This window comes from Brachypodium distachyon, chromosome 1 (assembly GCF_000005505.3).
Source record: "Brachypodium distachyon strain Bd21 chromosome 1, Brachypodium_distachyon_v3.0, whole genome shotgun sequence".
Lineage (NCBI taxonomy): Eukaryota > Viridiplantae > Streptophyta > Magnoliopsida > Poales > Poaceae > Brachypodium > Brachypodium distachyon.
The window spans coordinates 24,724,493-24,749,568 of NC_016131.3; the positions used below are offsets into that span (position 1 = coordinate 24,724,493).

Sequence of the window (25,076 nt, forward strand, 5' to 3'; positions counted from 1 at the left end):
TCATCGCCAAGGAGCACGAAGATTTTGAGGGCGTCAGTCAGAGCCTTGGCGAAGTCGCCGATGGCATCGAACTCCTTTGCAAAGACTTTACAACGACCCTTGATGCCCTCGATGAAACTCCGCGAGATGCAACTGAACTACGACGATCTGTCTCAGCAGCAACGGGCGCAAAATTTGGCCATCACCCGGCTGGAACGTGCCAGCCATGGTGGTCCCTCCCTCGACGCGGAGGATTCGCTGCGGCCAGCCATGCATCATGGCCCCTTCCGCCACCCGACAGCGCCACTTGGGGCAGGAGAAGACCAGCCACCTCGCCTCTACAAGCTCGATTTCCCCACCTTCGACGGCACCGGTGACCCTCGACCCTGGCTGATGAGATGCAATCTCTTCTTCATCGGACAGCAGACTCCTGCCACTGACAAGACCTGGCTGGCATCCTACCACCTCATGGATGTCGCTGCCCTCTGGTACGGCCATCTGGAAGAGAAGATGGGGCGGCCTTCTTGGGCAGAATTCGTCGGCCTCATCTCCTAGCACTTCGGCCCCCCTACACGCGCCAACCCCTTCGGCGAGCTGATTTCCCTGAGGTGCACGGGCTCGGTGGCTGACTATACCCAGCAGTTCCTACAATTGGTGTCCCGCATCAAGCGGATTCCAGACGAAGCGGAGTGCAACATCTTCACCAACAACCTCGGCGAGCCTCTCAAAACCCAGGTCGAGATGCTTCCCTCGACCACTCTCGAGGCTGCCATGGACATGGCTGTCTCCTTCGAGCATCTTGCCTCCGTGACTGCGGCAGCAGGCCCCACACGTCCGAACAGGCCGCCGCGTCCGCCCAATACTGCCCAGGTTGTCGCTACCGACGCGATCCCAGGAGCAGCACCCGTCTTCAAGAAGCTGAGCGCCACCGAGATGGAGGAACGACGGGTGATGAGGACATCCCCCATGTTGATACAACCGCTGCACCTACAGCTACAATACAAGGACCTCTCACAAGAGCTCGTACACGCCAACTTAACTATCAGGTACTTTCGTTTCTTGGAACGATTCCTTCCATACATGAGCATATGATGCTGCCTAAATCAGATGTGTTTGTTACACTTAGGAATGATGGACCTAGCATGGATGAGAGGGACAAGCACTGGAGCATGATCACGCATGGAGAAGATGGTAGCAAGTGTGAGAGGCTTGAAGATGACGCCGCAACAGGAGATTTCAGAACTTTGAAGCTACCATAAGGAGAGATGAAGACGTGGGCGACATATAGAGTTTCCAATTCCTATTTACGTCCACGTGAAGATATGGTGTTGCGTCACCTCAAGTTGGGCCAGGCCCATGTAAACTGACCTATATAAACCCCTTCTAGGTCATCGTTTAGACGCGGATTTTATTTAGTTTAAGACTTAGCCATTGCTACTCTTCGCCATAGGCACGAGAGTCAAATCGACCTCCTGTACTACGCACTTGCAGAATCCCACATATAAAGCTTCATCTTTATTTGCAATATCTTGATTGCATCTATTGTTCTTGCCGGTTCTTCGGTTGCTTGCAGGGATTGATCCTTCCGGATCAGGTTGATCTAGCTCCGGCGTGGTCAATAACCTCGGAAGTTGGTGTAGCGATTGCTAAGGCGCAACGTCTCGCACGTTTGTAGTCGGTTCGCCAACGCCGACCTCCACCCAAATCGATAGCTATCTCCTCATCGAAAGAACGGGCCACCTTTACCCTATCAGCGGGCCAAGGGGACGTGCTTCAATTGTGATGAGAAATTTGTCCGTGGACATCGCTGCAAGCGTTTATTTTATATCAAGGTCGCCGACGAGGAGGAGGAGGAGGAAGAAGAGGAGGAGGAGAACCTCCAAATCTCACTCCTCGCCATCACCAGCGTCCGCACCAGCGACACCATGCAACTGGTGGTGCGGGTTGGGGAGCGTGAGCTCCTCACCCTCCTCGACTCGGGCAGCACCCACAACTTCATCAGTGAGGAGTTAGCAGCACACGTTGGCGCCCCATTCTCTACTGGTCGTCGCCTCCGGGTGACCGTTGCCAATGGAGACCACGTCGCCTGTGGCGGGCTGCTTCGACACACCACCATCGCCATCGATCAAGAGAGCTTTGTGGTGGACCTTTATGCCATCCCATTGGGCGGCTTCGACGTCGTCTTGGGTACTCGTTGGCTCAAGACTCTTGGACCCATCCTATGGGATTTTGAGCGGCTCTACATGTCCTTTTGGCGGATAGAATACCGCATCGAGTGGTACGGCCTCTCAGCCACGGGGCACCTCCACCATGTCCAAGTCAGCACGGCTCGTGACCTCCTCGACAACCTCCTCGCCAACTTCTCGGACGTTTTTGCCGAGCCCAAGGGGCTGCCGCCGTCACATACCCACGACCACCGCATTCATTTGGTGCCGGGAGCCGCTCCGGTCACTGTCCGCCCATACCGCTACCTTGCTGCCAAGAAGGACGAGATCGGGAGGCAATGTGCAGACATGTTAGCACGTGGGATGATTCGACGCAGCACCTCGGAGTTCTCTTCCCCCGTGCTCCTCGTTCGAAAGAGTGACGGGTCTTGGCGTTTCTGCGTCGACTACCGTGCCCTCAACAACAACACTGTCAAAGAAAAGTTTCCCATCCCCGTCGTCGACGAACTACTCGATGAGCTTAAGGGCGCCCGCTTCTTCACCAAGCTGGATCTGCGCACAGGCTATCACCAAGTGCGCATGTGCCCGGAGGATGTACACGCGTTCCGCACCCATGAAGGCCTCTTCGAGTTTTTCGTCAGCGAAACAAGACTACACCACTTGCATGGACTCGCTAGGAATGGTCCCTCACTAGGACGGACAATTTGGCCAAATCGGAGTCGGTGCTAAACTTAGATCCGGAATGGGTCCATTTGGCGTTATAAGATGAGCACACCAAACAAAGCTACTCATCGAAGCGGAACAAGACTAGACACTTCTACGGACTCGCTAGGCATGGCCCCTCACGAGGACGAACAATTCGGCCATATCCGAGTCGGTGCTAAACTTTGATCCGGAATACTAGCATGACAACACCAAACAAAGCTACTCCTCGAAGCGAAACAAGATTAGACCACTTGTACGGACTCACTAGGCATGGTCCCTCACTAGGACGGACAATTAGGCCAAACCGGAGACGGTGCTAAACTTTGATCCGGAACGGGTCCGTTTGGCGTTTTAAGATCAGCACACCAAACAAAGCTACCCATCAAAGCGAAATAAGACTATACCACTTGTATGGACTCGCTAGGCATGGTCCCTCACTAAGACCGACAATTCGGCCAAATCGGAGTCGGTGGTAAACTTTGATCCGGAACGGGTCCATTTGAGATACTAGGATGAGCACACTAGACAAAGCTACTCATCAAAGCGAAACAAGACTAGACCATTTGTACGGACTCTCTAGGCATGGTCCATTCCTAGGACAGACAATTCGGCGAAATCGGAGTCGGTGCTAAACTTTGATCTGGAACGTGTCCATTTGAGATACTAGGATGAGCACACCAAACAAAGCTACTCATCGAAGCGAAACAAGACTAGACTATTTCTACGGACTCTCAAGGCATGGTCCCTCACTAGGACGGACAATTTGGCGAAATCGGAGTCGGTGCTAAACTTTGATCTGGAACGTGTCCATTTGAGATACTAGGATGAGCACACCAAACAAAGCTACTCATCGAAGCGAAACAAAAATAGACCACTTGCTCGGACTCTCTAGGCATGGTCTTTTACTAGGACGGACAATTCGGCCAAATCGGAGTCGGTGCTAAAGTTCATCCGGAACGAGTCTGTTTGGCATTATAAGATGAGCACACCAAACAAAGCTACTCGTCGAAGCGAAACAAGACTAGACCACTTGTACGGACTCGCTAGGCATGGTCCTCACTATGAAGGATAATTCGGCCAATTCGGAGTCGGTGCTAAACTTTGATCCGGAACGTGTCCATTTGAGATAGTAGGATGAGCAGACCAAACAAAACTACTCATCGAAGCGAAACAAGACTAGATCAGTTGTACGGACTCGCTACGCATGGTCCCTCACTAGGACGGACAATTCAGCCAAATCGAAGTCGGTGCTAAACTTTGATCCGGAACATGTCCGTTTGGCATTATAAGATGAGCACACCAAACAAAGCTACTTAAAGAAGCAAAACAAGACTAGACCACTTGTACGGACACGCTAGGCATAGTCCCTCACTAGAACGGACAATTCGGCCATATCGGAGTCGGTGCTAAACTTTGATCCGGAACGTATCCATTTGAGATAGTAGGATGAGCACACCAAACAGAGCTACTCATCGAAGCAAAACAAGACTAAACCACTTGTACGGACTCCCTAGGCATGGTCACTCACTAGGACGGACAATTCAGTAAAATCAGAGTTGGTGTTAAACTTTTATACGTAACGGGTCCGTTTGGCGTTGTAAGATGAGCACACCAAACAAAGCTACTCATCGGAACGAAACTAGAGGACTTGTACGGACAATTCGGCCAAACAGGAGTCGATGCTAAACTTTGATCCGGAACGTGTCCATTTGAGATACTAGGATGAGCAGTCCAAACAAAACTCCTCATCGAAGCGAAACAAGACTAGCCCACTTGTATGGACTCGCTAGGCATGGTCCCTCACTAGGACGGACAATTCGGCCAAATCGGAGTCGGTGCTATACTTTGATCCAGAACAGGTCCGTTTGACGTTATTACATGAGCACACCAAACAAAGCTACTCATCGAAGCAAAAGAAGATTAAACCACTTGTACGAACTCTCTAGGCATGGTCCCTCACAAGGACGGACAATTCGGCAAAATCGGAGTCGGTGCTAAATTTTGATCCGGAATGTGACCATTTGAGATAATACGATGAGCACAACAAACAAACCTACTCATCAAATCGAAACAGGGATAGACCACTTGTACGGACTCGCTAGGCATGGTCCCTCACTAGGACGGACAATTCGGCCAAATCGGAGTCAGTGCTAAACTTTGATCCGGAACTGGTCCGTTTGGCGTTATAAGATGAGCACACCAAACAAAACTACTCATCGAAGCGAAAGAAGACTGGACCATTTGTACGGACTCTCTAGGCATGGTCCTCGCTAGGATGTACAATTCGACGAAATCGGGGCCGGTGCTAAACTTTGATCTAGATCGTGTCCATTTCAGATACTAGGATGAGCATACCAAACAAAGCTAGCCATCGAAGAGAAACAAGACTAGAGCACTTCTAGCTACGGACTCGCTAGGAATGGTCCCTTACTAGGACGGACAATTCGGCCAAAGCGGAGTCGGTGGTAACTTTGATCCGGAACGGGTCCATTTGGCGTTATAAGATGAGCACACAAAACAAAGCTACTCATGGAAGCGAAACAAAACTAGACCACTTGAACGGACTCGCTAGGCATGGTCGCTCACTAGGACGGACAATTCGACCAAATCGGAGTCGGTGCTAAAGTTGATCCGGAACGAGTCCGTTTGGCGTTATAAGATGAGCACACAAAACAAAGCTACTCGTCGAAGCGAAACAAGACTAGACCACTTGTACGGACTTGCTAGGCAGGGTCCTCAATAGGACGGACAATTCGGCGAAATCGGAGTTGGTGCTAAATTTTGATTCGGAACGTGTCCATTTGAGATAGTAGGATGAGCAGACCAAACAAAGCTACTCATCGAGACTAGACCACTTGCACGGAATCGCTAGGCATGGTCCCTCACTAGGACGAACAATTCAGCCAAATCGGAGTCGGTGCTAAACTTTGATCCGGAACGGGTCCATTTGAGATATTAGGATGAGCACACCAAACAAAACTACTCATCGAGGCGAAACAAGACTAGACCATTTGTATGGACTCTCTAGGCATGGTCCATCACTAGGACGGACAATTTGGTGAAATCGGAGTCGGTGCTAAACTTTGATCCAGAACATGTCCATTTGAGATACTAGGAATAGCACACCAAACAAAGCTACTCATCGAAGCGAAACAAGACTAGACCACTTGTACGGACTCGCTAGGAATGGTCCCTCACTAGGACGGACAATTCGGCCAAATCGGAATCGGTGGTAAACTGTGATACGGAACGGGTCCGTTTGGCGTTATAAGATGAGCACACAAAACAAAGGTACTCATCGAAGCGAAACAAGTGTAGACCACTTGCACAGATTTGCTAGGCATGGTCCTCACAAGGACGGACAATTCGGCCAACTCGGAGTCGATGCTAAACTTTGATCCGGAACGTGTCCATTTGAGATACTAGGATGAGCAGACCAAACAAAACTCCTCATCGAAGCAAAACAAGACTAGACCACTTGTACGTACTCTCTAGGCATGGTCCTTCACTAGGCCGGACAATTCGGCCAAATCGGAGTTGGTGCCAAATTTTGATCCGGAACGGTTCCGTTTGGTATTGTAATATGAGCACACCAAACAAACCTACTCATCGAAGCGAAACAAGACTAGACCACTTGTACGAACTCGCTAGGCATGGTCCCTCACTAGGACGGACAATTCGGCCAAACCGGAGTCGGTGCTAAGATTGATTCGGAATGGGTCTGTTTGACGTTATAAGATGAGCACGCCAAACAAAACTACTCATCAAAGTGAAACAAGACTATATCAATTGTACGGCTCGCTAATCATGGTCCCTCACTAGGATGGACAATTCGGTCAAATTGGATCTGGTGCTAAACTTTGATTCGGAACGTTTCCATTTGAGATACTAGGCAAATAAAAAACAATTCTGCGCTGGATTTGAACATACATAGAGAAATAATCGAAGTTCATACATGGGATCAAACTTTAAACATAAAAGAACGGAATTTGAATTTAAATTCGCCAACACGCTGGTCGGCTCACTTGGACTCTAAGAGCATCTCCAATGGGCTACCCCAAATTTCTCTCCCAAATGTCCTCTTTTTGTCCGTTTGGGGGAGCAAATGGACATGTGTCCGCCCAGTGTCCGCCCCCATCACCCAATGGTGTACCCCAAACGGACGTGTGTCCGCCCAATGTCCGTCCTCACCATCACCCAAGGGCGTCCCCCAAACGGACATCTACATGTCTGAAAATGTGTTTTATTTTTTTTTTGCATTTCTTGCTAGCACACATGCATACTTTATTTGAATTTAAAAACATACAAATTAATGACATAAAAATAGCTAATGATAAATAAACATGGATACGAACTGTCTGAACTGAAACCGTGAACGTTGACTATAGCAAAATCACACCACATATAGCTTCTAGTATAGCTCAACAAAAGCTCAAGAAAAAGTATAGCTGAACAACAAGGCTATTGCAGAATCTGAACTGAACTGGGATTCTAGTATAGCTTCAAAATCAGACCATATATAAATCAAAATCTGACATGCGAAATATGTTCGTCACTAGACACAAGAAGCTCAAGCTAGCTTCCTTGCTGAATATGAACCGAACTGAACAATGCAAATCCAGCTAGCTTCCTTGCTCCAACAAAAATGAAAACTTACAGCTTACAAGAACCTTCTTTTTTTCCCAGACATGCTTGACGGGCAGCATAGACCACTCAAAAATTACAGCTTACAAGAACATCAATTGAGGTCTATTGGTTTCCTTTGTGCCTCCATATGTGCTCAACCAAATCCTCCTGGAGTTGGTTACGAGTATCTTGATCACGAATCTCACGATGCATCTGGAGAAAAGCTTCAAAATCTTGTGGTGCATGCTCCGGCTCAATCAAAGGCCCCTGAAAGTCCCATCCTCCTAGTTCATTGGCTCCTTCTCGCTCATCCTCCACAATCATATTGTGCATGATCACACACGCAGTCATCACCTCCCACATTGTGTCGACACTCCATGTTCTTGCGGGTGCTGAACAATAGCCCACCGAGCCTGGAGCACACCAAACGCCCGCTCCACATCCTTCCTACAACCCTCTTGCTCTTTTGCGAAAGCTCTTTTTTTGTTGGTATTGGGGACAGATATCGTCTTCACAAATGTGGATCACCTGGGATAAATACCATCTGCTAAGTAGTACCCTTTTGTGTAGTGGTGGCCATTGATCTCGAAGTTGCACTCAGGAGTTTGACCTTCGATAAGCCTTGAGAACACCGGAGAACGTTGAAGCGCGTTGATATCATTATGAGACCCCGCCATGCCAAAAAAAGAGTGCCAAATCCACAAGTCGTGAGATGCTACTGCTTCGTGCGCGGTGGAGGAGCAGGCGACTGAAGCTCTTTTGAACTGAAGAGCGCAGTGGAGAAGCCAGACGCGAGGAGCCAGTTTTGTGAACTGAAGCTTGTTTTCTGAACTGAAACAATCTTGGTTGTATACAAATATACCTACACTGCAACTAGTACAGATGTTGGTTGTGCCAGCATCAATAAGTTGACATGATAATTGATAAATCCTAGCTAACCTGAGAGATCTCGCTGTAATCAGAATACCACAGCATAGTTCTTTCTGAGAAATCACAGCATAGCTCTGTGTAGAAATCACAGCATAGTTCTTTCTGAGAAATCACAGCATAGCTCTGTGTAGAAATCACAGCATAGTTCTTTCTCAGAAATCACATCATAGTTCTTTCTCAGAAATTACATCAAAGCTCTGTGTAGAAAATCACAGCATAGCTCTTTATCAAAAATCACAGCATATCTATTTGATAAAACTCACAGCATAGCTATTTGTAAAAATCACAGTATAACTCTTTATAAAAAATCTGACATATCTCACAGCATATATAGGTTCAAAACTAGCAACATTTATAGGTTCAAAAATCTGGCATATCTCACGGCATTTATATAGGTTCAAAATCTGGCATGTCTCACAGCATTTATAGTTTCAAAATCTGACATCTCTCACAGCACATATAGGTTCAAAATCTGACATCTCTCACAGCACATATAGGTTCTAAATCTGGCATCTCTCACATGAGAATATGAGAAGAAAATGCATAACAGGGTAGCTTCAAGTTTGTCGATCCGCGATCTCTTTCTTCTTCTTGATCTACCAAGCTCTCGCCACATCATCCAAGGGGCTCAAATCCATGCTCATGATCCGGTTCTCCTCCATCAACATCTTGAGCTCCACTTCTTTGGCCCTTGAAGTTGCATCCAGCTTGGCAGCGGCGGCCAGGTCAGTGGCAACAGCTGCATCTCCACGGTACTTCTCTTGAATCGTGTCCATGAAGCTTTTGAAGCGCTCATCTTTCTTCAGTTCTCGAATTTCCCCCCTCTTTCCACTTGAGGCCTCTTTAACAGAAATCATCTCTTTCAATGATTCTTGCAAGGCAATAGTGGAGGCCTCACGCTTCAAGTCATCCTTCGAAAGCTTCTTTCCCCGGGGTCGATCTGAACGCTTCCCCAAACCCCCACTTATTTCACCAGCTTCAAGATCAATTGGTATCCCATCATTCCTTCTTTTCTTCCCTTGAGCAGCATTCTTGGCTTGGATTTTGAGAGAAGCAACTAGATCAATCCATTTAGGAGCCTTGTGAAGCTTGATCCAACAATAAGGTAAGTTGAATTTCTTGCCATTGTTCATAGCCCGGAAGGCATCCATTGCTTGGATCACTTGTGAAGCCATGCCAACTCCACTCACGGGGCGGTTCTTCACACTATCATAGGCAGCGGTGTACTTGTTGCATTCAGCTAGGATATGTTGCCACCGATGGGTCAAAGAGTTTTCATTGCGATCACTTTCAAATGAGTACGGAATGTGGCTCTTGTACTTGTGGAAGTACTCATGTATGCGCTTCCAATATGCACCGCCCTTTTATTCGGCCCCGGCAATTGGGTCTTGTCCAATTGTTAGCCATGCATCACACAACAACTTATCTTCATCCTCCGTGTATGATCCGGTCCTCTTGGTGCGACTTGCTGTTTCTAAGGCTACTTGAGCTAGTTCTTCTTCGAACGTACTCTTTCCCATATAATCAAACTCTTCATCCTGCTCACCATTTTCCTCTCCATCTAGCTCATCATCTTGCTGCCCACTATGGCCACCATCTTCGTCTTCCTCTTGCCGACCATCTTGCTGCTCACCATGTCGTATCATCTCTTGCAATGATTCTTCATCATCATAGTATGCCTATTGTGATCCAAAAATATGGCATCGGTCAAGCCCCATCAATTTGTTTGAAAAGACAACAATTGAATTAGTGAAATATGTACCTCATTCGTCGGTGACAATTCATCGAACACATTCCGGGCATCCGGTGACATGGCCGTCGGGGAGGGAGAACTAAACAGATTCCGACCATCGGGGAGATCGCGGGCGGATGGAGGCATCCATTGCATCATTGGCGAGTCACCGGGGCTGTTCATGGCATTGAGGTCGAGAGCCGACGGTGCACCCACAAACGACACCGAGTCGCCCACCTCCGGGGACTGGATGCATGGAGAGAAAGGTCCCATTGCAGGCTCGGAGCCGTATGTCGGAGATGACACGGGCGGCGACATGCTCCGAGGAAGGCGGTTCCCTGAAGATTGACTCACGGCCGCTTGTTGGGCAAATGCTGCCGCCACGGCCTGCCGGTTGTACAGGAGGAGAGCCTGTTGGGCGGCCAACTGCTGATTCTGGGCGGCCAACTGCTGGTCATGCGCCGCCTCAGCAGCGATGGCATCTTCTTCCTTGGCGGCGGCAAGGGCTCCAGCAGCGGCATCCTCCTGCGACTTCTTCGCCTCCGCGGCCCGGTGGCGCCTCTCCTTGCGCTTCAAGCTCTCAGGGTTAGGGATCTTCCTTGCAACGGCAGCGTCGGCATGGACAGCAGCAGGTGCGGAGTTTCTCGGTGCATCGTCCATGGCGGCTAGGGCGCGGATAGGTGAAGGGCCCCGACGGGACGCAGCGGACGGCCCCGGTGTGTCGTCCAGGGCGGCTCGGGCGCTGGGAGGCGACGGGGGCCGTCGGGGGACGGCGGGATTCGGCCTCTGCTTCCCGTCCATGGGGGAGCTCGGGGTCAGGGAAGAACGAACGGGGGAAGGCGACGGGGGACTAGGAAACGAAGGAAATCCCGTTCGGGAGGAAAAGAAGCTCGTGCGAGAAAGAAAAAAAGTCCGTGGGCCAGGCCCGAACAGAGGACAGAAGGACATCCCATTTCTCCTCCAAATTTGGGGCAAGTTTGGGGGATCTGTCCGGACAAAAAAACCACTTTTTCTGTTTGGGGGAGTCCATTGGAATGTGATTTTTGGGCCAAGATGTCCTTTGTCTCAAATAGGACATTTGGGATAGCTTTGGGGTAGCCCATTGAAGATGCTCTGAGAGTCCGAGGAGATGACGATGACTCCACCTCTTCAAGCCATGCCTCCGTTGTCCTCGCTAGCTCCTCGTCCAAGAACCTCCGTTGGCAGGTGTCCTCGGCAACGGCTGTCTCCTCGTTGTTGCAGAATAGGTGAAAGGAGATCTCAGTGGCAGATTCATCTTGACATATTTCGACGAAGTTGGAGGATTTCATGACTGAACGATATAAAAGATCTGCTGTAACCTTGTTTTATCTCTTGTTTTGTTTCCGGTGTCGTGGTTTAGATCCCAAATTGGAATTTGGCGACGCATGTTTGATGTGTCAGAAGTAAAACGGGACATTTATACGAAGGAAATATCCATTGAAATAAAAAAATCCATTCCGTTCCGTTCGGCTTCTTTCTTCCACTCTAGGGTTTTAGCAGGCCGCGAGCGTTGAGTTGAGTTCCCCTCTTCCTCCTCCATTCGCGTGAGATCAAGCAAGCTAGGACCTCCTCCTCTTCCTCCCCACGGACCCGATTTCCTTCGGATGAATGGATTCCAGTGATCCCTGCTACTACATCCACCACCGCCCCAGCCCCGCCGCCACCGCCCAACCGCCGCCAACCGCCGCCTTTGATGACTTCCGGCACCATGTCGCTGCCTCCCCCGCCTTCTCCTTCCAGATGCCCCAGGACCAAGAACCCATGCCGCAACACCACGCCGCCTCCGCCTCCGCCTCCGCCTCCGCAGGCGCCAGTGCCGAGGATCCCAGTGAGCAGGTAAAGAAGAAGCGGGGAAGGCCCCGCAAGTATAAGCCGCCGCCGGATGGTCTTTCGCCGCCTTCCTCCACTTCTGCTTTGGTCACGGTGCCTGCCACGCCGGGATCGGGGCCGGGGCCGGGGGGCTCTGGAGGCCCTTCCGAGAAGAGAAGAGGACGGCCGCCTGGGTCTGGGAAGATGCAGCAGCTGGCTTCCCTCGGTAAGCCGGATGTGTTTGTATGGCGATTAGATAACGCAAAGGTCAAACTACTCTTCTGTTCACCGTCATGGAAGAACCTGGTTAATCTGCTTTGTTAGATGACAGACTGAAGAAAAGCCCCCATGACAAATGTAACATGGAATTCACCATCTTGTTAATTCATTGGTCGATTCAGAACCTTGTTATATGCACTACTCTAGCTGCTTAGCCACCTTGGTAGAGTTTATATCTATCTTGTATAACTCTTTAAATTGCTGTTTTATTGGGTTTTCTACAGGAAAATGTTTTCTTGGCTCTGTCGGAACAGGATTTACTCCTCATGTTATCATTATCCCCTCAGGAGAGGTATACCATACTGATATAATGCTCAACAAAATAAGATTATTTGTTCTGTATATTTCATCATGTAGGCTCTCTGTGTTGTCTCGCTACAGTTTTTCAAGAACCGCATTTCCGTGTTACCTTTCTGGAAATGATAATTTTCTGTAACAAGACAATTTTATGCCACACGTCGTCACAATGTTTGTACTGGAGTATTGTTGCTGTGCTGTCAAATTCATGGGTTCCTTTTCTTCTCTTGATAATTAGTTACCATTTGTTAACCATTCTTCTATTGCCTCCAATCATCTTTCCAAAGAATAGAAACTATTGATCAAGTGTTCTAGGCTCTATGCACATGCCGTTGCATCGACTACAGTAATAGCTTGTATATGCCTGTTTTCCTTGTACAGGATGTTGCTGCCAGGATAATGTCCTTCTCACAACAAGGCCCAAGGGCAGTCTGCATCATGTCAGCAACTGGAGCTGTCTCCACAGCAACACTTCATCAGGATGCAAGCTCTGGCAGTGTAATTACATATGAGGTATATTCTCATGGGTGTTAGCACCAGTGGTCTAGACACTGATATCTATATGCCATATAGTCATCTTGTTATCTAATGCAACAAATATCATGCTTCAATATTCCGACTTATCTGTTCTGTTACCCTGCAACTTTTTACCAGTTCCTTCAGAAAATTTGGTTTTAGAATGAACCCTTGAAAATAGATTTTTTGGAGTCTAACCATATGGTCTCATGTAGGAGTAATCATATGGTTTTCCCGTCAGGTTCAAAATCTAACCATATACGGTCATATGTTTGGTAGAATGGAACTACTTGGCTAACATATAACTGCTATTACATCCCACTTCTTGCAGGTCTACTAGCACTCTGTTGATAAACATGGAAATATGTGTGTTCCTATTTGTGGAATGGAGGTTTAATTGCATGAGCAGAGTACCCAGTATTCAACATTATAATATATTAAACAACCAGACTTTGTTTTCGTTTGTCATTTCTTTTTCTTTTTGTGGAATTTGGAAGATAATAAACCTCCTCAAGGCTGCTGGGACAGGACTATGTCGCATGGTCTATTATGCTTTGTTACAGGCATCAATGACAGTCGGACTCTTTAGTACATTTCATCGTAGTGCTCTCCTTCCTGTTATTCGGTATTTCAGAGCAGCATCTTTGATGTATTACGCTGTTGACCTGCTATCTCAGTAGAAGTAAACTGTACTGCTTCTGTCTTCTGCTATCAGATAATGTCACAGTAGTTATTTGTTCATTTGCAGTTTTTAGATCCATTCGCTCATGACTATGCAAATTATCATTTTAAATTTTATTTTGCGAAGAAATGCTTCACTTGTAACTTTGATCATGAGAAACACTTATTTGGACCACTCTGTAATCCATTTTTATGTGTCCACTGAACCTTCCACAGGGACGATTCGAAATCCTGTGCCTCTCTGGATCATATCTGGTAATAGATGATGGTGGTTCACGGACACGAAATGGAGGGCTATGCATAGCATTGTGTGGTGCTGATCACAGGGTTATTGGAGGGAGTGTTGGTGGAGTCCTTACTGCGGCTGGCACAGTTCAGGTTGATCACAGCTCTGTTATCTCCATGTTTTACCAAATTTCAGCATGTCATCAATTTGGGTAACTTTGAGTTATATAACCTGATGTTGCGTCCCAAAAGCATTTTGTAAGCATCTGAAATGGCAGAAGCCCAATTGTGGGATTATTGCGGCAACTTGTTTTGTAACACAATCTGTCGGTCCTTGCTACAGGTGATTGTAGGGAGCTTCATGTATTCTGGGTCAAAGAAGAACAAGAAAGGAAAAGCGGAACAAGAGGCTGAAACAGAGGAGGCCAATGGTGGTGGCGAAGAAGAGGCCCCGTCGTTGATGACGATGCCCCACGAGGACCTATCCTCTGATGCAATGATGGGCGGATGGCCTGACATGATGAGGCAGATGGATTCAAGGTCTTGCAGCATTGATATGAACTCGGTCCGGGAGTAGCCTGTTTGGTATAGAAGAGAAGCCTTATGAGGATGAATGCATGTAGGGGATAGTTAAATTGTATTTCCTAAATTAGAAGTCGAGTAAATCATGGTATAATTAAAAAGGAGTGTGTTGGGGATATGTTGGGGGTTTCATTAACTGGTCAAGGTGATTAGATATTGTTTACCCAGTGTGAAACGCACAATGTAGAGCAGAGCGGGTTGATCATGCCCGTCCATAGGGTTCAATGCAACGTATGTTATAACAAGTCCCGATGCAGGCAAAAGTTCAAAGTCAAAACAACATAAGGATCTCACGGTACATAAGTCCTTTTGAGTTCTAGCAGATCCCTTAAAACGTGATTAATTTTACGGTTTCGATTTGGTCCACCAGGGAATAACTAAAACCAACACCACAAATTAAAAAAAAAAACAGTTCGCGATGGAATTTGAACAAGCACAGAGCAAGAACAACCATAGTTCATCCATCATACATTTGATCAAAAATTAAACTTAAAGCAAGAAGAATTTGAACAAACACAATTAACTTAGACGTGGCGTCGTCGGCGAGCTTGTTGGCTCACTTAGAGTCGGAGTAGATGCAGACCAGTGTCTAGAGCTTTGCCTCCGCACGCTACGCCTCCGTCATCCTCGTCGGTGAATGCAAACCTCTGGCGGTGGGCATCCTCGGCGACGGTGGTCTTAAGTGAGATCCGGAGGGCATACCGGACGAGGCACTCCTCGTCCTCGTCATCGGAGTCTGTGTCAGCGTGTTGGTGGCGAAGGCGGAGGGTGGGCGGTGTCCTCGGCAACTTGCATCGGGCGGGCGACTCTCTCTATCTATCTATCTCTCTCTCTCTCTCTCAAATGCGACAATGGGCAACGATGAGCTAGCCGATCTCCTTGAGATCGGCCTGGCAGGACCAAGCGAGGGTGTGATGCCTCCGCATACTGCGCGCCGTCCAATAAGACAATACGGTGACGATCCTCGCAACGGCTGCCTGAGAACGCCATGAGGGTTTACGGCCGTGCCTAGTGGTGGCAGATTTGGGAGAAGCCGGTCGAAGAGGAGGAGGTGGGGGAGAAAATGAGGATTGCACCCCGTAAAATGACCACCATGTGTGTGACGGCCGATTTACCGTGACGAGTAAAAAGTTTATGGGCCGGGCGGCTTTACGGCCATTTATTCGGACCAAAACCTTATACTATAAGAGCCGCGCGATTTTACGGGAACTGTACCATGGACCAAAACTGTCCGTTACCGTTCAGTGCGAGTCACGATATTAGAAATTGATCGAAACCATGGAGATGGTATGCTATAGATTACATAAACAGTCGGAACGATGATTTTTCATGTGCATTTACCAAGCGTGGATATCCAAGTTCAAACTAAACCGTATCTGAAATTGTTTTGTTTCTGGTGTTGTGGTTTAATACATCTGAGATTGAAATTTCGTGATGCTTGATTGATAACCTACGGAGCATTATATGGATGAAGGAAATATCCGACGATCAAAAATCCCTTCCATTTGGCTTCTTCCTTGAGATCTCTTGTTTCTTCCATTCCATTCTAGGGTTTTAGCAGCCAGCGTTGAGTTGAGTTCCCCTCTTCTTCTTCTTCTTCTTCTTGCATTCGCGTCGCGTGAGATCAAGCAGGATCCTCTTCCTCCCCACGGACCCGATTTCCCTCGGATGAATGGATTCCAGGGATTCCTGCTACTACATCCACCACCGGCCCAGCCCCAGCCTCAGACCCCCCGCCACCGCCCAACAACCGCCGACCGCCGCCTTTGATGACTACCGGCACCATGTCGATGCCTCCCCCGCCTTCTCCTTCCAGATGCTCCAGGACCAAGAGCCCATGTCGCAACACCACGCCGCCTCCGCCTCCGCCTCCGCAGGCGCCACTGCCGAGGATCCTAGTGAGCAGGTAAAGAAGAAGCGGGGAAGGCCCCGTAAGTATAATCCGCCGCCGGATGGCCTTTCGCCGCCTTCCTCATCTGCTTTGGTCAAGGTGCCTGCCACGCCGGGACCGGGGGGCTCTGGAGGCCCTTCCGAGAAGAGAAGAGGACGGCCCCCTGGGTCTGGGAAGATGCAGCAACTGGCTTCCCTCGGTAAGTCGGATGTGTTTTCGTGCTGCATTCGTATGGCGATTACATAATGCAAACGTCAAACTACTCTTCTATTCACGGGCATGGAAGAACCTTGTTCATCTGCTTTTTTTAGATGACGGACAGAAGAAAAGTCCCCCATAACAATGTAGCATGTCATTCACCATCTTTTTAACTCGTTCATCCATTCAGAATCTTGTTTTTATATGCACAACTCTAGCTGCCTGCCTAGACCCACCTTGGTAGAGTTTTGTATTTATCTTCTGCAACTCTTAGAATTGCTGTTTTGTTGGATTGTCTACAGGAAAATGGTTTCTCGGATCGGTCGGAACAGGTTTTACTCCTCATGTTATCATCATCCCCTCAGGAGAGGTATACTATACTGATATAATGCTGAACAAATAAGATTATTTGTTCCTGTATGTTAGATCACGTAGGCTTTCTGTTTGTTGTTTTGCTCTACAGTTTTGCAACAACCGCATTTCTGTGTCACCTTTCTGAAAATGATGATTTTCTTTAACAAGACAAATTCATATGTTGTACTCCCTCCGTCACAAAATAAATGACATGGATTTGTATAAGAATCTATACAAATCTACGGCACTTATTTTGGGACGGAGGGAGTAGAATAAATGTACTTTGATATTGATTCATGGTAGGCGCAGTTTTCTATTTTGGGCACCAAAGTAAACTTGAGGAAGTTACTAGCAGTTGGTAAATGAGATTGTAGGATTATAACTTTAGTTGTGTTGGACGGAGGGAGTAGAATAAATGTACTTTGATATTGATTCATGGTAGGCGCAGTTTTCTATTTTGGGCACCAAAGTAAACTTGAGGAAGTTACTAGCAGTTGGTAAATGAGATTGTAGGATTATAACTTTAGTTGTGTTACTAGAGCTCTATATTTTAAAAAACAATACTTGCTGATAGTGAACTGTTCTGCCTAAGGGCCTTGTTGGGAGAGACGTATTTATTAGAGCAATACCACTTTCCCAAACAGCCCCCGAGTGGTTCTGATCCTTTAGCACAATAATGTGGAAGAGTTAAGCACTTTATGTTTGTTTTTCATGGTTCTGTAACCACACCAGATATATGGGTGTTGTTGCTCAAACAAATTGTCTGCAATACTCTGTTTCTTATTTTTGAAACGAGAGCCAACTGCCTTTTTTCAAGTGCATTACTCGGTCTGTAACTATTGACACTTTTGGTCTTAAACCATTAAATTGCGGCCCACATGGTTCATGATGGTTTAAATGTACTGGAATATTGTTGCTGTGTTGTTGATTCATGGGTTCCTTTTCTTCTCTTGCTAATTAGTTACCAGATGATAACAATCATCTGATTGCTTCCTTTGCCTACCTCCAATCATATTTCGAAAGAGTAGCAACTATTGATTAAGTGTTCTAGGCTTTATGCACATGCCGTTGCATATGTTACAGTAATAGCTTGTCTATGCCTTTTCTCCTTGTGCAGGATATTGCAGCAAGGATAATGTCCTTCTCACAACAAGGCCCAAGGGCAGTCTGCATCATGTCAGCAACTGGAGCTGTCTCCACACCAACACTTCATCAGGATGCAAGCTCTGGCAGTGCAATTACATATGAGGTATGTTCTCGTGAATGTTAGCATCAGTGGTCCAGAGACTGATATCTATATCCCTATAGTCTCATCTTGTTATCGAAGGCAACAAATATCGTGCTTAAATATTTCTGAGTTATCTGTTTTGTTACCATGCAACCTTTTACCAGTTCCTTGTGAAAATTTGGTCTCAGAATGAACTCTAAGAACTGGGAAAAAATTTACAGGAGTCCATCAGGTTTGAAATCTAACCATATATGGTCATACGTCATGGTAGAATGAACCAGTAGGATGACAAATGATGAAAATTCCTGCTATTACATCACACTTCTTCTTGCAGGCCTACTAGCACTTCGTTTGTAAAATTGGAAATAGGTGTGTTCTTATTTTTGGAATGGAGGCTTAATTGCATGAGTAGAGTACCCAGTATTCAGCATCATAGATCAAGAACCAGCCTTTATTTTCATTTGTCATTTCTTTCATCTTGTGGAATTTGGAAAATAAACCTCCTTAAGGCTTCTGGGATAGGACTTTCTGTTATCCTTCCATATATATCGCCTGGGCCATTAAGTTTTGTTACAGGCATCAATATCAGTATGAGACTTTAGTACATTTCATCCTAGTGCTCTCCTTCCTGCTCTTCGGTATTTCAGAGCTGCATAGTTGATGTATTACGCTGTTGATCTGCTGTCTCACTAGAAGTAAACTCTACTGCTTCTGTCCTTTGTTACCAGGGAAAGTCACAATACTCTATTGCTTCTCTGTCCTTCATTATCAGAGTCATGATAGGTTGCAGCAACTTAGGATAGTAGTTATTTGTTCATGTACAGTTTTTAGATTCATTCACTCATTACTATGCATATTATTATTTTAAATTTTATTTCACCAGGAATGCTTCAGTTATAGCATTGATCATGAGAAATGCTTATTTTCCACCACTCAGCAATCTATTTTTATGTGTTCACTGTACCTTCCACAGGGACGATTCGAAATCCTGTGCCTCTCTGGATCATATCTGGTAATAGATGATGGTGGTTCACGAACTCGAAACGGAGGGCTATGCATAGCACTGTGTGGTGCTGATCATAGGGTTATTGGAGGGAGTGTTGGTGGAGTCCTTACTGCAGCTGGCACTGTTCAGGTGATCACAGCAACGTTATCTCCATGGTTTACGAAATATCAGCATGTCATTAATTTGGGTAATTTTGGGTTATATAACCTGATGTTGCCTCCCAAAGGCACTTTGTAAGCATCTGAAAAAGCAGAAGCCCAATTGTGGAATTATTGTGGTAACTTATTTTGTAACAGAATCTGTGGCCCTTGCTACAGGTGATTGTAGGGAGCTTCATGTATGCTGGGTCAAAGAACAAGAAAGGAAAAGCGGAGCAAGAGGCTGAAACTGAGGAGGCCAATGGCAGTGGTGAGGAAGAGACCCCATCGTTGATGACAATGCCCCATGAGGACCTATCATCTGATGCAATGATGAGTGGATGGCCTGACATGATGAGGCAGATGGATTCGAGATCTTGCAGCATTGATATGAACTCAGTCCGGGAGTAGCCAGGTACGGATGGCATGGATACCCACCGGGTATTTACCCAATTAAGGTGAGGGTTTGGGAATGTTGTACACCCGTGGGTGTGTAAATGGGAAATACCTTGTACCCAGTGGGTTTGGAGAATACCATACCCTTGTACCTGCCTATTTATATGTTGGTTCTACATGCAATAGGATTTCTGTGATGTGATTGTGTGGCTTGTGTCAGCTGTTTGATCTTGTAAACCTGAACCATTCTCCATTGCATGATGTTGATGTACTGTTGTTATAAAATCTATCATGTATTGCTGTTGTAATGGTGGACTATCAACTATCTTCAATTTTGATGCCTTTCCCCCATTCTTGTTGTGCATTTACCTGACTGGTGGAGGATATGGAAAACAATTGCCACTGGGATGCAAGTGATGGGTTCAATTTTTGGTGGAGGGTACGGATTTGGGTGATCTCTACCCGTACCCAAACTGTCATGAAGATGGAGCTACATAAACTTCTTTTTTCAACTACATGAAGATGTTCCAGTTTTTTCTTAAGCTTAGAGTTTGACAAAGTTTATACTCCCTCCGTCCCATATCAACTGACTTTTTGTTACATGTATATAGACGTATTTTAGTATATAGGTACGTCCGTATATATTATTCAGAAAAATACAATGCACAGGCTATTTACGGGAGATAGAAAAAAGCTTACCTATGCTAGCAAAACTATACAAGGCTATCTAACCAAGAAGGAAAAATAGACAACAGAGCTGGCTTCAATCTATATCTGAGTAAAGAGATATCCTCCTTAAATTTCCGCAGCCAGGCTCTGAAAGTAGGGCGAACCCCTTCAAAGATCCAACATCTACAATTCCAAGTTAGTTTTATTAAATTTGTCATGATATATAGTATATTCATAGTATACTTATTGGATATTGTAGATATCAGTACATTTTTTCATGAACTTAGACAAAGTTAGAACATCTCATAAAAAGGAACAGGGGAATACCATGCTTTTCTCCCCTTTCTTTTCATGCAAGGAACTAGACTTGCATTACCTTTTTCAGAGACCATGCCCGAAATCTATCTATTTATTGCCTGCATCGCAGCAAAGTAAACCCTAGCTATATCATGACAAGGAAAAAATGTCATTTACAGGGTCGATCATGACCATTACTTAACATATAGAAAGTAGATTATGACAGACAACTCCTGACTACTCCTTAAGGGCCTGAAGCTACATTACAGGCAGTCTAAAACAAAAACTAGGACATGATACATCATTTATTTACCAGCCACTAAATTCAATTCGTTTTCCATGTTAGGAACATGATCAAGATTATATACTACTTCCTCCTTCCTAGCGGCACAAATGCAGCAGCTGCCAAACATCTACGAGGAAGAAGACGACGACCCGGTCCCAGATATATTCTTCAGCTGAGGCTGCATCATATTCATATGCATATGCGTGCACACCCTCTCTGGCTCTCCCTTGAACCACAGGTTCCGCAGCTCCCTTCTCTTCCACCCAAGCAATATCAACGTGCCTGCAACCAAAGTAGCTAGGATGTCAGTGAAACTACACTACTTCATTAACTGGATTCCCGACTAGATATTGCTTACCCAGTGTGAAAGGCACAATGTAGAGCAGAGCGGGTTGTCCATGCCCATCCATAAGGTTCAATGCAACGTATGTTATAAGAAGTCCTGATGTCAGCAAAAGTTCAAGCAAGTCAAAAGCAATATAAAGATCACACTGTGCACGAAGCTTCTGTTTTACTCGCGTAAAAGAGAGATGCATAGATCACTTACCAGTACCATAGGCCAAAGCTGACCACAGAAAGTAACCAGACCGTAAGCTTTTCTTGGCAGTCCAATCATATCTGCAGGTAAATTAAATGAAAACTAGATGCTGGCCTCAGTAACCACATAAACGCATAGTAAAACAACTATCGTAACTAGCAGCTCTCACGTGCCTGCTTGTGTTCACATGAAAGCATGGCCAGAACTTTGGCAAACTAACCTTAATGCGAATGCAACCAACAGCCCAGGAAGAAGAATGTCGCCGAAGCCAATGATACTGTATCCACCCCATGGATCAAACAACCGTGGGATTTTTAGCAACATGGGCACACCATCTTCATCAGTTCTATCACCACGTGCAACCTATGACAGCAACACCAGCATAACCAGCAAGACTAGATATGACACCACCAAATATCAGAATAGCCCTTACATAATACCTACCGCAATCATCACACTCTCATGAAACCACCTTTTGGAGACAAACACCCAGAAGATGTCATACAAGAAAGCACAGCTGAGAAGAACTGAACCAACCTGATCATGGCCAAAAGGTAAGCAAAACACGTCCCATAAAAATTTATAAAGGAAACTCACATCAAAGCTGAACACCATGCAGAAAGTCAAGTCTCAAAAGCCAAGATCAGTTAGATTACCTTGAGGTTAGGTACTCTAACAATTTGGATAACGGTAACTATCAGAGCAATACCCTGAAAGTACGGTCAGCTATCAATTGATCTGGCAATCACATTGAATGATATTGCATAACACAGATAGTTGCACTCACAAGAATATCTTGCCCAATCCAAGCATAGGCAAACTGGCGAAAAACAGCCCATAGAACAGCAAACACAATGCAAAATGGGGATACTGCGATCGTAAGGTATGAAATAGCTCCAAAGAACGGTACTTTCACAAAAGATTCTGCGGCAGGTTTAAACCATCTGAAAAATTCCATTACTTCCAATCAGTAAGAGACTAAAAGTAAGCAAAATATTTTATGGTGGTTGGAGAAGTTCCACAACTATAACGCGACACAAAGTCTCAAGCAACTCCACTGTACCTTGATAATAGAGCCACCAAACATGTTTGCAGACCCTGCATAAACAGAAGGCATTAGTTCAAGAAAGGAAACAAAGCAGGGAATTAGCTCACAATAGTTTGTGTAAGTCAGACAAAATTGTACCTCTACACCGCCGATGCAGAAGATTACCACTAGTAGATCAACAAACCAGGCGGACATCAGCTTGTAAAGCATCAGTAAGAAGCATGATGCAATCACAACAAACATTATCGCTGATATCACATTGATGTCTATCATGCCACTAGTAACTCCACCCTCAACATTCAGTGAGACTTCATGTCCATCCTTTACAATAAGTGCATCTGTCAGTCCCACATTCTAAATAGAACATACATAAAAGCTAATCGTCATGGAATTAAAAGATCAGAACCTTCAGAAGCTTCTCCTGTTCACTAACGGCTTCTCTAGCACTCCATGCTGACCAGTATGATGCACAAAGGACAGTGCCAACAGCCATGAGCCAAAGGAACACCTCTGCTGTATCGACTACAGGACGATCTGGAGAGTATAGCTGCACAGAAACTAACGAAAGGTGCAAAGATATGTCAGTAAGCTATTTTGGAAGAATAGGTAGCGTGAATCCAAGTTAGCCTAAAATCAGATCCAGCTGGATAGCAAAAGTAAGTACTCACATGTTTCACACAAAAATCAAAAGTTAGGGGCCACAATGAGTTCAGAGGTTACCTGATTTACCAGTTGTAAGAAACGAATGTAAATCGACTCCAGCATCATTTGGCAAAAGAACTGCAGGTATGTGTATATCAAGCTCTGTTTCGTTCTTTTCACAGACCATCTTGTAGAGCTCTGCAGGGTAATGCATGGATATAAGTCAAAATTTAATAGTTGACAGGAAAACATGTACATATGCTACCTATAAACATATGCCATTAATATTTTGACACTTGTAACGAACCAGCAAAGTGAAAAACAGTAACAACTTGGATGCTAAAATAAAATAAATTTTCAGGAAAACTTGGATGTATTGATTCCCTCAGAAAATGAAAAGAATGTGTTGGATTCAAAATTTGGCACATTCCCCCGGTATTACACTTGGTACCACAGTGATAACAAGCCTTCAAAGAGAGGGATCAAGACAAATATTTAACAGCGGGACTACTAAACATGAAAATAAGTTGCATAAGTGAGCATTCACAGGACAGCACATAGCATGTTAAAGCACTGAGCAGCTCTCAGCTTCCGTAGTCAGGACATTCCTCAGATAGTCAGAAAAGGTGTCGTCAAAGGAACATGGCTAGGATTGATCTTACATACAAGAAGCAAGGCCTTAACTCATAAATAGGGAGACAACTTACCGTGCCCATGGTTTATGATTAGCATGCCAGAAGCACCAGCAGCTTCAGCGAGCTTTGCTTTTTTTGTGAACTTGCATTTCCCCCTTTGAACTAAAAGAACACCACCGGAAACCTAGAACAAAGGAAGCTGCAATTATTGGGATACATAAGTGCCTGCAGGCAAAAGAAAAACAAGTGTTGACTTGCTTGAAAAGAGAAACCTTGTATTTTTGAGGAGTGCAGCAATCAATCGGTTCTGCCAAGGTAAGTATAGTTCGATTTGCGTGTTTTTCCTTGGACACTATCTTGGGACCAAAGCGAGCACCGACGCCAACATACTCATCACCTTCCTTACCATTGATCCAACTTTGTACTTTCACCTTAAATCAGATCAAATGATTAGAGATAGTAAAAGATGGAAAGATTGGCATGCTTAATAGGGAAAAACGTAGCAGCAATCTAAGTCTGTTATCACTTATCAGGTATATATTATATGAGTTTGAAACATTAGACAAATTTGTGTTGACAAACTTGAGTGATTGATTCAAGTACAGACAGCTACACTCGCACCAAATGAAGTGAGGATGTTTGTGACCAAAATAAATAAATAAATTCCAGATACCCACATAACTGCGGCTGGATTCAGCTATACATCCAATGGTAATCCAGTAGACTAGAGTTCAGTTCAATCCCCCACAAGATGAAGTTGGTTGATTTGTCTAACCCTAGGGGAGGGGTGGAAAAAGAAGAAAATTACTAGTTGGGAGCAGTAATTGGTGCTGAAATTGAAATCTGAAAGTAAAGGGGTGAAACTTGGGCGAAAGAGAAGGATCGGAGCAAGTAGAGTAGTTACAAGGACGAAGTCGTTGGAGCAGCCGGGGATCTTGGGGACCTGGTCGTCCTGGTGTACAATGTCGCCGCCGGCAGCAGCACCCGCCAGGGCGGACGCCAACAGCACAGCCAAAACCGCCGAAGCGGCCATCTCTCCCGGAGCTGAAGCTGAAGCTGAAGGTGGAGAGAGTCGCCGGCGACCACCGGCCCGGGGAAAGGAGCTGAGACTTGAGAGGATTCGGGAGAGAGATGCTTGACTTGCTTTTCTTTATTAGCGAACGAACAAGCACTAAACAACTGGACAGAGACAGACAGAAAGAAA

The 25,076-nt window shown here is 45.9% G+C and overlaps 3 protein-coding genes across 4 annotated transcripts; 2 read left to right on the forward strand and 1 right to left on the reverse strand.

The window, feature by feature from the left end:
* The first annotated feature begins 11,602 nt into the window (after positions 1 to 11,602).
* On the forward strand, positions 11,603 to 14,792 carry LOC106865944 (AT-hook motif nuclear-localized protein 9). Its single transcript, XM_014898050.2, has 5 exons — positions 11,603 to 12,193; positions 12,471 to 12,538; positions 12,925 to 13,056; positions 13,957 to 14,118; positions 14,309 to 14,792. Exons 1-5 carry the CDS (start codon positions 11,767 to 11,769, stop codon positions 14,540 to 14,542), a joined length of 1,023 nt encoding a protein of 340 aa, XP_014753536.1. The 5' UTR covers positions 11,603 to 11,766; the 3' UTR covers positions 14,543 to 14,792.
* A 1,192-nt stretch (positions 14,793 to 15,984) lies between these two features.
* LOC100833750 (AT-hook motif nuclear-localized protein 9) lies at positions 15,985 to 20,101 on the forward strand. Its single transcript, XM_014896762.2, has 5 exons — positions 15,985 to 16,637; positions 16,939 to 17,006; positions 18,108 to 18,239; positions 19,192 to 19,353; positions 19,542 to 20,101. The coding sequence occupies exons 1-5, from the start codon at positions 16,220 to 16,222 to the stop codon at positions 19,770 to 19,772; spliced, it is 1,011 nt and encodes a 336-aa protein (XP_014752248.1). The 5' UTR covers positions 15,985 to 16,219; the 3' UTR covers positions 19,773 to 20,101.
* Positions 20,102 to 20,812: 711 nt separating this feature from the next.
* Positions 20,813 to 25,063, reverse strand: LOC100834060 (signal peptide peptidase-like 5). 2 transcript variants are annotated; one of them, XM_010240814.3, is made up of 14 exons: positions 24,777 to 25,060; positions 24,145 to 24,303; positions 23,945 to 24,056; positions 23,316 to 23,435; positions 23,002 to 23,153; positions 22,734 to 22,916; positions 22,611 to 22,645; positions 22,335 to 22,491; positions 22,204 to 22,257; positions 21,992 to 22,084; positions 21,768 to 21,910; positions 21,557 to 21,627; positions 21,368 to 21,451; positions 20,813 to 21,291 (listed from the first exon to the last, which is right to left on the reverse strand). In XM_010240814.3, exons 1-14 carry the CDS (start codon positions 24,903 to 24,905, stop codon positions 21,137 to 21,139), a joined length of 1,647 nt encoding a protein of 548 aa, XP_010239116.1. In that variant the 5' UTR covers positions 24,906 to 25,060; the 3' UTR covers positions 20,813 to 21,136. The 2 variants fall into 2 exon arrangements, 1 of the variants encoding a protein (XP_010239116.1); XR_002964807.1 differs by lacking the exon at positions 20,813 to 21,291 and having other exon boundaries at positions 21,373 to 21,451; positions 21,557 to 21,649; positions 24,777 to 25,063.
* Between the last annotated feature and the right edge of the window lie 13 nt (positions 25,064 to 25,076).